Source organism: Malania oleifera, chromosome 1, assembly GCF_029873635.1.
Source record: "Malania oleifera isolate guangnan ecotype guangnan chromosome 1, ASM2987363v1, whole genome shotgun sequence".
NCBI classification, from domain to species: Eukaryota; Viridiplantae; Streptophyta; class Magnoliopsida; order Santalales; family Ximeniaceae; genus Malania; species Malania oleifera.
The window spans coordinates 328,200-340,275 of record NC_080417.1 but is presented as its reverse complement, the minus strand read 5'-3'; the positions used below and the strand labels follow the sequence as shown (position 1 = coordinate 340,275).

Below are 12,076 nucleotides of genomic sequence, written 5' to 3'. Positions count from 1 at the left end.
AAACCATTGACGATTTGGCCTAGGTGCATCAACAGTTTCAGGCAGAGAGTTAAATGGAATTTGGTCTGAATGAAACCGTCAACAATTTGAGGGGAAACCGTTAATGGTTTAGGGAATTCGTCAACGATTTGCATCGGGATTCTAAACCCAACAACTATAAACGGCTAGTTTTCAAAGTATTAAATTATTTTATAAACCCAACGACCATAAAATGACTAGTAATTTGATTTTCTTATAAATACAAGGCTAAAGACTTGTTCTAGCATTGTTTGAGCAATTCACATTTGGTAAATATCATTTTCAAGCACACTACATTCGAGTTAATCATCTTTATGCTCAACATCTCTCCTACTCTTTAATCTTGTTGTGATTCAATACTTTGAGAGAGTTGTGTGAAGTTTTCATTGTATCAAATATCAGCTCATTCAAGGAGCATTGTTGTTGTAAATCATTTTCATCTTCAAGTTATAAAAGGTTCTTGGTGAGTTGAGTTACAAAGGGTGCTTGGTGAACCAAGTTGCAAAGGGTTCTTGGTGAACCATGGTTGAAGGGTTCTTGGTGAACCTTGTTTGAAGGCTCTGTGTGAGTGTGAAGGGATTTGTTCCCTTGTGTAAAGGCTTCTCCGTCCTTAAAGGAGATTGTATAGTGGATTGAGAATCCTTGAGTGTGTCTCAAGGCGTGAACGTAAGTAAGGGGCTGAACCATATTAATATTATTTGTTGAGCTTTTCTTTCCTACTCTTTTATTTTCATCTTGTACATGATTTATATTCCATATATTGTGATATAATCATTTGTATCTTGCAAAGATTTTATATTTTGTAAAGAAAAGCGAAAATACACAAATGAGTCTATTCACCCTCCCCCCCCCCCCCCCCTCCAGACTCAACTCTAGGGCCAACACCCTGAATATTCTATTTGTCAATTATGGCACCACTCTTATCCCGAGTCATGTCCATATCCCAAGGCAATTACCCAGAGAAGAGCTACTCAATCTCCTCCTAGAGTCTTAGGTCACCAAGTACAAGCAGCTACATCATATTCCCAAGCCAGTTATACTTCATGATCCAGTCTATTAAATAATACAAAATCGAAATGTTCACATCTCCTTCCCAAAAAAACAATAATCCTCATCAGGCTCGATGTCATGCCCTGCAGATGGGCCCCAAGTATGAGTTTAGTAACCTAACATCTCTCTGTATCAATTAAAACATACATGATACTACACTGAATGAAGGTCTGACCCCGTGGGGTATACGTAAACCCAATACACATTCACATACACATACATATACCTCAGATACGTAGCGAAAATATTCTTTCTAATCCATACATCGAACCATATCAGAGTCTATACATGACTAGAGTCTATGCTCCAAAATACAGTACATACCCCAGGTGTCTACAAAACCCAACAATGACAACCCGGTTACAAAAATCAGTACTTACTCAAGCACTCTACGTAGCTAATCGACACCCACGCTCCCGAACGCTAGGATGCTAGTTTCAGCTACCCAAAGGACCTGAAAAATATTTGTATATTCGAGGTGAGACACCTCTCAGTAAGGAAGAAAATAGCTTATATCAATGTGTGGCATACAAGTGTTATTCCGACATAAAACATAACACGATACAGTTCTAGTATTTTCACAATCCAGTTTCAGTACATACGATACCAAACATACGGTCAGTGTTGTCACACTCAAGCACCCGATACCCTGCAATAACTGAAGCCTCACAACAATATCATGCTAATATAGTGTCCACTCACAATCATCAGTGACCAGCCGGAACAAACAAACGATATTCACACCCTCGGATATAGAGCCGGACACTCTCACCCATGGTATTTAGCTGAGACATGGCGTTTGCCGAAGGTAATTAGTCGAGACGTGGCAAAATTTCACAAAGCCTAGAACAATTTTGGGACTCATGTTCTTATACCCATCAGCATACGGTAATTAGCCGTCCCTAACTGTTTTACAAAACCTGAAACATTTTATATATAACACAGTTCATTCTACACTTATTTGAATTTACAACAATCATATCGTTTTCAATTCGAGACATACATTTTAATACAAATACAGGTATGGTCATCTCATTACTACAGTTTTATACAACATATGATTTTTCAATCGAAATAGAGATGATACCCGAAACTCCCAAATTTTACCAAAGTTGTAACCCGAAAATCCCGCATTTTTACCCGATAATTTTTTTCAAATTAGTAACCAAAACATACATACAATCGTAAACTACGTGTTTACCAATTCTGATTTCAAAAATAACTGATATAAATAAAATCCCCTTCCTTTAAGTCGAAAACCAAAACACAAACTCTACGACTCCAAAACTACGAACCGAGTTCCCGAAAGCTAAATAACGAAGAACAATACTTCCTTACAATACTATTCTCTATAGATCTACCAAAACGAAAATGGATTCAAAGTCTTACCTCGATTTTGGGTCAAAACCTGAAAATCCTCAAAACGAAATTCTGATTCTCTATAAACATAAAGATTCTCCTCCTGATCCACGTGGTAACGTTGGATCATTGATTTTGGCAATAGACGGCCCAAAACCTAGAGAGAGAGAGAGAGAGAGAGAGAGAGAGAGAGAGAGAGAGAGGTTTTTGGTTTCTTAACCATTAAGAAAATCCTAAGATATTTATAAACAAGTTGACCCCGCTAGACTCGTCAACGAGACGACGTCCTTGTTGACGAGCCGCAGAAGGAAGTTCATCGACGCCAAGGTGGCCTCATCGACGAGCCAGAGATTTCAGAATTTCCCAAAATCTCTCGGCATCTCCTTGTCAACGAACCACTGAACCTCATCGCTGAGATGTATAAGGGACTTCATCGACGAGCAAAGAAGCCTCGTCGACAAGCCTTGCAAAATATTTACCTTTTTCAATTTTCCTTCTCTTTCTCATTTATTAAATCTAAAATTCTCAGGTCAAGTTCTTACAACCTCCCCTCCTTACATAAATTTCGTCCTCAAAATTTGTAATCTCTTATTTACCAACTCAACTATATACCCAACACATACTCAAATCTAGAAAGAGTCGGCGACTACCCACATAACAGCCCCGTCCCAAATACATACATACCCTCACTTATGGCGGAGGAATACCGTGGTTACATACATGCACTGTCTCAGGAGCTCACAATATTACATAACTCCCCTGAGACTAACTACACAACATTACTACAATAGCTGAATATTACATACATACCCATACTGATTTTTCTATCGAACTACTACTCAGAACAATTGCCGATACTTCTAGCGTATTTCCGTCTCTAGCTCCCAAAAAGCTTCCCCCACCGCATGATTTCGTTATAATACCTTCACTAATGGTATCTCCTTGGTACGAAGCTTTTGAACTTTATGATCTAGAATCTGAATAGGTACCTCCTTATACGCCAAGACATCCCCAATCTCTAAAGATTCGTAAGTAATCACATACGACGGATCCAACATGTACCTTCTCAACATGGATACGTGAAACAAATCATGGGTCCTCAAGAGTGTTGGGGGTAGTGCAATCCTGTAGGCCACTAGACCCACTCGTTCCAGTACCTCGAATGGTCCGATATACCTTGAGCTCAGCTTGCCTTTCTTCTCGAATCTCATCACCCCTTTCATTGGAGCGATTCTTAGAAATATCTTACCCCTTACCTCAAATTCCAACTCACAACGGCAAATATCCGCGTAACTCTTCTACCGACTCTAAGCCGATTTAATACTATCCCTGATCAATTTGACCTTTTCAGAAGCCTGTTGTACGAGTTCGAGCCCCAATACCTGCCATTCACTGACCTCATCCTAATATAGAGAAGACCGATACCTCTAACCATACAATGCCTCAAACGGTGTCATCTCGATACTAGTCTAGAAGCTATTGTTGTAGGAAAATTTCACTAATGGTAGAAACTGAATCCAACTACCACCGACATCTAACACATAAGCCCATAACATATCCTCCAAGATATGTATTGTCCTCTCAGACTGTCCATTAGCCTGGGGGTGGAACGTTGTACTGAATGTAAGCTTCGTACTCAGTGCTTCATGTAAGCTCTTCTAGAATCAAGAAGTTAATCTCAGGTCTCAATCTGAAACAATGGATACCAGGCAACCCATGCATTCTAACTATCTCCTGCACGTAGAAATCTGCTAGCCTACTCTTCAAAGAGTAACTAACCTTCATCGGTATAAAGTAAGTAGATTTTTTCAACCTATTCACGATTACCCACATGGCATTCTGCCCGTAAACTGCTAGTGGCAATCCGATGACAAAGTCCATAGAGATGTGTTCTCATTTCCACTCTGAAATACTCAATGGCTGTAACAGCCCTGCCGGCCTTTGATGTTCAGCTTTCACCTGCTGACACGTCAGCTACTGCTCCACGAACCAGGCAATCTCCCGTTTCATGCCACTCCACCAGAAGGACTCATGCAAATCCTGATACATTTTCGTACTACCCGGATGTACCGTATACAAAGAACGATGCACCTCCTCCAGGATCGTCCTCTTTATCCCCTCGTCATTTAGAACACACAGTCTGTTTCCAAACCTCAGCACACCTCCCTCGAAGATGTTAAAATTTGCAGTCAACCATTACCGCACTTTCTCCATGGTCTCAACTAACTCCACATCTTTAGCCTGCGTGGCTTTAATCCTCTCAAATAATGTCGGCTGGATCACCAAGCTAGCAATGAAAGCTTGATGATTACCATCTACTAACTCCACGCCAAAACTTTCCAAATCTCGTCTGATATGATGCCGACCTACTACTGCAGATACTGACGCATGTTCTGACTTCCGACTCAACGCATCAATTACCACATTAGCTTTCCCCGGATGATAGCTAATGGTGCAATCATAGTCCTTGATCAGTTCAAGTCACCTCCTCTGCCTCATGTTCAACTCCTTTTGTGTGAAAAAGTATCTGAGGTTTTTGTGGTCTGTGAAGATCTCACACTGTTCACCATATAAATAGTGTCCCTAGATCTTCAACGCCTATACTACTGCTGCCAACTCCATATCATGTGTAGGGTAATTTTTCTCGTACTCCTTGAGTTGCCGAGAAACATAAGCAATTACTTTCTCTTGTTGCATTAGCACACATCCCAAACCTCTCAGTGATGCATCGCTGTAAATCACAAAACCACTGTCCCCAAATGGGATGGTTAAAACCGGAGCAGTGACCAGTCGGTATTTCAACTGTTAGAAACTCTACTTACACTCGTCGGTCCAATCAAATCTCACACCCTTCCTCGTCAACCGTATCAGAGGGCCAGATGCAGTGACCCGAAGAATAATAGCATTTTAATAATAAGAGGGAGAGAAAATATAAACAGAAACAAAAGGAGGTCGTAGACTTCATCGACAACATTGTATTTTGGGGATAATATTAAATAATCATAAATTCAAGAAATTGTCCAGCTTCGTAAACGAACACAGGGTCTCGTCGACGAAGGTCTTTAGAATTTCGTCGATGAATACAGGGCTTCGTCGACGAGAAAATACCGAGAGATGGTTCGAGCTGCTCTGAATTTTGTCGACGAACACAGGTTCTCGTTGACGAATTTTGTGAAGGGCTCATCAACGAAGTGACGTGTCTCGTCGATGAACTTGGCCCTATAAATAGTGGAAACCCAGGATTTTTACCATTTCTCTCGCTGCTCTCTCTCTCTCTCTCTCCTGCGACTCTCTCTCCCTTCTCTCTTCTTTTTCAGCCCCACCAGTCGTTGGATCGACGATCCGAAGCTACTACGACGCTCCTAGCAGAGTTCTCCACGCATCTACCGGAGCGAATTGTCGGGAAATCGGAGTTGAAAATCATCCCAAATTCAGGGTAAGGCCTTTTAGTCTCCTTTTGGCCTTGTGGTAATTATAGGAAATGATACAGGCAGAAAAGTATTGATGTTTAGTTCTGTCAAATATTGATTTCAGGGTGTTTTGTAGGAGGCCCTGCGGGTATTGGGCTAGAGTATAGTTGGAGCTTTTCAAAGTTAAAGTAAGGGAAATATGCTATGCTAGGAAAATTTCAAATATTATACAGTGTAATTATTTACGAAAATTATGTATTTTAGTATGGTGTGGCTTGTGATTATGTATATGGTACGGGGATATGTTTTAAGAATTAAATTTCTTCATTTTATGAATTTCAGTACTATGATTATGTGAACTTCAGTACCATGATTTTACGGATATTAGTACCATGATTATACAAATCTCAGTACCATGTTCATATGAATTCCAGTATTATGAATATGTAGTTCCATGTTATGATTATTCATATTTCAGTACATTATGCAGCATCATGGTTATTTCAGTACTTCAGCATCATGGTAAATCAGTTAGTTATGTATAGAAATATATTATATGATATCAGACCCTGTTGGACTTGCAGCTACAAAGCACTGTACCATTGCTACAGATACTATGTTACTTTATGAGTGCAACCACCTATTCAGATAATACGTGGTACGGTCGACCACCTAGGCCCTTGAAGAGGTTAGGCTCCCAATCCAGATATGGGTTGAGATGGGCAGGTCGACTGATGGAGTTCAGTGATTTATTCATAGTTGGCCAGCCAGGGTAAATCCAGCCTACGGGCCACACAACCTTGTCATGAGGGGCATGTCATGACACAGATAGCCACAGGGAATAGTTTTAGTTACTATTACTTACATATTGATTTACAGAAACGGGGATCTTACTATATACAATAGAAGTATTTTAAATTACAACTATAATACTGATATGTCAAGCAATAGGGAAAAAGTGGTGGTGTACTTTATTATTTGTGTTGTACTTTTGTACTCAGTTATTCATGTTTATATGAAACAGATTTCATGATATATAGTAACTCATTTGCCACACACTAGTAATAGCATATTTCTTCTTACTGAGCGTTGGCTCATCCTAGTGTTGAAACATTTTTCAGATGATCCAGGTAGGCGAGCAGATCAGGCTCGCAAATAGAGCGGCGTCTGTAGTGCCCTGTCAGCAAAGTGAGTATGTTTTGGGGGAAGATTTTTGTATTACCCTAGCTAGTTAAGGGTATTTTGGAAAATTCAAATATATGTGTATATGGGGAAAACATGTAGTACTTTGGTATTAAGTGATATTGGTCCTATATTGTATATAATAGTTATGGTTATGTTTATATAATTCTGCTTCTCGCTGCTTAGGTTAATATTGTGGTATCAGAGTATATTAATTGCTACAGTGTAAAAAAAAAAAAAAAAAACCATTTAATTAAGCAGGTTATTACACCAAATAACTTAGAAAATTCCTCCACGAACAGCCGGTAATACCCAGCCAGTCCTAGGAAACTCCGAACATCTTGCACACTCTTCAGTTTCACCTAGTCAACCACTGCTTCTATCTTACCAGGATCAACTGAGATACCACCCTTCGACATGACATGGCCTAGAAACGCGACCAGATTCAGCCAGAACTCGCATTTCTTCATCTTAGCATACAACTTCTTTTCCCGCAATACCTGAAGTACCAACCTCAAGTGGTTTCTGTGCTCGCCGAACTTTTAGAATATATTTGAATGTCGTCGATGAATACTACTACAAACTGATCCAAGTATTCATGGAAAGCCCTATTCATTAGGTCCATAAATACCGTCGGAACGTTAGTCAACTCAAAAGGCATGACCAGGAACTCTTAGTGACCATATCTGGTTCGGAAAGTAGTTTCCACAACATCCTCCATCCTAACTTTCACCTAATGATACCCTGACTGTAAATCAATCTTCGAAAAGACATGTGTTCCCTACAGCTGGTCAAATAGATCATCTATACGAGGCAACGGGTATTTGTTCTTCACTGTTACCTTGTTGATCTCACGGTAATGAAGGCACATTCGCATCGACCTATCATTCTTCTTCATGAACAATATTGGAGCTCCCCAGGGCGAAACACTAGGCCTGATAAAGTCATTGTCCAGTAGTTCCTGCAACTGCTCCTTCAACTTTCTAAGTTTCGCTGGAGCCATCCGATATGGAGCTTTAGAAATCGGCGCCTTGCCTAGCAGCAGATCAATAGCGAACTCCACCTCCCGATCAGGGGGTAAACTAGGTAAGTCTACCAGGAATACATCCAAAAATTCGTTAACCACACGGATATCTTCAAGTTTTAGATCATCCCGAGGTGGTTCCTCCGCACAAGCTAGGTACCCCTGACAACCCTTCAAGAGTAACCTTCTCGCCTATATAGCCGACAGAATCTGTGGCGTCGAACGCACACACGATCCCGCGAACTCATACTCCTGCTCCCCAGGAAGCCTGAACACTACTACCTTCTGTTGATTTAGGTGTAATCCCAAGAGGGGGGGTGAATTGGGTATTTTAGAAAATCTTTGAAACATATTTATCAATCAATCCCTATTTTTATGTTTAACTAATTAATGGTAAGGACTTATGTCTGAATTAAAGTTATTTTATCAATGAATTCTTTTTTACCTAATTAAGTGCATGCAAAGTTATTCAACATACACAAGTAAGCTAGAAATTGAAATATGATGCGGAAAATAAAAAGGATAAGGGAAGAGAGAATGCAACCACGATTTTATGAGGTTCAGCCAACCCGGCTACGTCCTCGCCTTGAACAACTCACTCAAGAATTCCACTACAATCTCTGCTCCTTAAATTGGGGCGGAGCTTCCCTTACAATCCGCTACTTACAAGAGGTACAACTCCCTCCTAATCCGCTGCTTACAAGAGATACAACTATCTCCTCAACCCCGGTTCACAAACCGAAACTTGAATACAATTTAATCTGCAAAACACTCAATATTGCTTCTAACAAAGCTAGTGAGTACAATTCAAAATCCTAGTACATAATCATATGATGAAACTTGAAGCTTAGAATGTATGGAAACGATACAATCGTTTTATGAATGATTATGCTTCAACACACAATACTCTTTTTATGAAATCTCCTAAATAAAGATATATTTAAGCACTTTGGAGAATTTTAGGGTTCTAGTTTACTTGGTAAAAATGCACAAATACGTCTTTTTGTGAACTTATCAAAAAGCTTTGAAGATTATATCAATTATAATAAAAAAAGTTCCTTTCAAATATTCAATCTCAGCACAATCTTTGTTATATGCAAGTATGTATATATATAGATAATGATGTTCAACACTCACAAACTGAATATATTGTTGTTCAGAAAAATATCCCTCAGTAAAATGTATATTTATAAAAACCAAAGATATTTAATCAAGCGTTAATATATATATATATATATATATATATATATATATATATATATATATATAAAATACAGATCTTTTAACAACCACACACTATAATCAAATCTTTTTAACCAATAAAAAAAAAAATTAATCAAGTAGTGAGATTATCCAAATAATCTATGTGAAAATATACTCACTATCAATCACTCGACTTATTTTAACAATAGATTTGGAATGAGAATTTCTTTGAAAAATAGATTTACTCTTGAATCAAACACTATTCAACCAATAGCTAAAACCTTTCTCAAGTAATGATCTCGTTAAGAAAAAATATTTGTATGTATATGCACATTCAAGATTAATTTCTCTAATGATATTCAATAACAAGTAATGAGATGAGGAGTTCTTGAAAATAATAACTTGAATGATCAAACCTCAATACTAGAATGAAAAACAAGATGAGCAAACGAGTTCCCTTCAAGATTCTGAGTTGATTTGCCCAAACTCGATGAGTAGAAGTTGAAGTGTAGGCAATCGTATAGCAATAAGAGTAAGTTTTTCAATATTCTTTCAACAAGATGTGTTCTTCTTTTCTTGTGTGTCTTAGCTTAGTTCTGGGGTTTAGATATTTAGTATTTATAGTGTCTTACCCTTAAGATTGATCTCAACCATTGGATCAAAGAAAAAGTTCGCGAGTTCTATTAATAAAAATCTAATTTTTAAACTTTCCTGCAACTTCAGACTACTAATGTTGAAGTTCAAGCTCCTAAAGTGACTTCAGGCGACTGAAGTTCCAGTTCAAGCAACCGAAGTACCTCGGCCTTCTTGCTGTGTTTTCCCATGAATTCTTCAGGCTACCAAACTTAATCTTCAGGCTACTAAGGGTGAGTTCAGGCTACTGAAGTCCCATTTTTCTCAATTTTCCTTTTTTTATTTTTTAAATTTAAAAATCTGTTTTACTTTCTTTCTTGACTCTTTTATAAAGCATATTTTCCATGATTTTAGAAGTATTTCTAAGTCCATGAAAATCCCCTAATGATATACATGAAATGCATGAATCCTAAAATCATTCTAGGTTATGTTGACCCTCAAATTAAATCATATGAAAATGTAAATACATGAGTTCTAAATACCCATTCCCAAGATGTTCTTGAACTTTGCCGCTTGCATCTTGATTCTCATACTCTTTGAGTTCCATGGATCTTGCCAAGATTTGTTAGCTTTACTTTGTGACTTCCATGACTTGTTATCATTCCGTGCATGCTTAATATAGGTCTTGTTCATAAACTCAATGAACAGATCAAATACCAAGTGATTTGTCATTATCAAAACCAGATTGGACTCATAGAGTCAACACCTTCCTACGATAATCAATCACCACATAACTAGAGAATAGCCAATTCATCCCTAGTATGACATCAAATCCACACATGTCGTACACTACTAGGTTCATCGGTAGCAACCTTCCCTAAATAACTACTAGGCAGTTTCCTAACATCTTACTACAAATCGTCACACTCTCAGTTGGTGTAGCTATGGACAACCACTCATCCATCACTTAGGTTTCAACCCCACACAATTTCACAAAACTTACAGATATAAAAGAGTAGGTTGCTCCCAAATCAAATAAAACAACAACTCTACTCGAAAGCAATAACATGGTATCTATCACCACATTCCCAGTGTATTCCGCATTTGCTAGAGTAAGAGAATACACCCTCGTCGAAGCCGTGTTTGCCTAATAATTTCCCTAAGGCATCTGATTATTTTCACAATTCTGGCTCCGTGCAAGCATATCGCTCCTCTATGCTTGACAATTTCAGAATATGTGGCCTGATTTGCCACAGTTGTAGTAGTTAACATTCACCATCGTGTCATTTACGTCACTTGGCGAATGGTACAGAGGATGGATCCGCCTGAGAACTCAGTCGCTCGGTATTCTAACGATAACCCGAACTATAGTTCTTCTTCTTCTTCCACTGTCCCTGTCAAGGACCATTTTGAGAACCAGAAGATACCAGCCTCTTCTTCTGTTCTTGTACCCCCTCATCCACCTGGAGGTCAACCTCAACTATGGTGGCTTTATCCACCAGAAGAGGAAACTCTTGAATCTGCAGAATATTTACAAGCCTGCGAATGTCCTTCCTCAGACCCTTCTCGAACCTCTGAGTCTTCTCATACTCGTTCACAATCAAATACTGCGCGAAATGAGATAGATCAATATATTTGGCAACATATTTCTGCACCGTCAGGGTTCCCTGAGTCAGGCTCAAGAACTCATCAGCCTTCGCATCTCGAGTAGAAGCCGAGAAGTACCTTTCGAAAAATACCTCCTTGAAACAACTTCATGTCATATCAGATGAACCAGCTCTCTACTTCTCAAGCAGACTCACAACCACCCACTATCTTTCAGCTTCTTTTGCCAACTGAAAAGTAGAATAAAGAACCTTCTGCTAGTCAGTGCAGTGCAGAACTTCCAATATCTTCTCGGTCTTCTGCACCCAGTTCTCTGCACCTAGTTCTCTGCTACTATCGGATCGAGTCCTCCTATAAACATAGGAGGGTGCATGCAGGTGAACCTCTCTATAGTATAATATGTGGCAGTAGGAGAATACTCACGTCTCCTAACACTTCTCCTGATCTCTCGCATAACCTACCTTGTCAAACTCCAATGCACAGAAGGAGACTCGTCACTAGCAGTCCTCTCAGAACCACTATCCAAGTTGTTATCCTTGGAATTCATTCTGAAAGTAAGATAGGAATCGGTTAGAATTCTCATATCATACACAGTTAACACAATCATTGAAAGCTAATCATGTTAACTACAACTCTCACGGATCCAGGTCTG

The 12,076-nt window shown here is 39.0% G+C and overlaps 1 protein-coding gene and 1 long non-coding RNA gene across 2 annotated transcripts in view; one reads left to right on the top strand and one right to left on the bottom strand.

The window, feature by feature from the left end:
* Positions 1 to 7,180, top strand: part of LOC131143938 (protein FAR1-RELATED SEQUENCE 5-like) — a 38,804-nt gene extending 31,624 nt beyond the window's left edge. The window contains exon 2 of the mRNA XM_058092309.1: positions 6,959 to 7,180. Coding sequence (XP_057948292.1) covers positions 6,959 to 7,072 — 114 coding nt within the window. The 3' untranslated portion in view covers positions 7,073 to 7,180. The remainder of the gene's footprint in view (positions 1 to 6,958) is intronic.
* Positions 1,307 to 8,654, bottom strand: LOC131143957 (uncharacterized). The gene is made up of 2 exons (XR_009133680.1): positions 8,588 to 8,654; positions 1,307 to 1,522 (listed from the first exon to the last, which is right to left on the bottom strand). It is a non-coding gene; the product is annotated as an uncharacterized LOC131143957 (long non-coding RNA).
* Between the last annotated feature and the right edge of the window lie 3,422 nt (positions 8,655 to 12,076).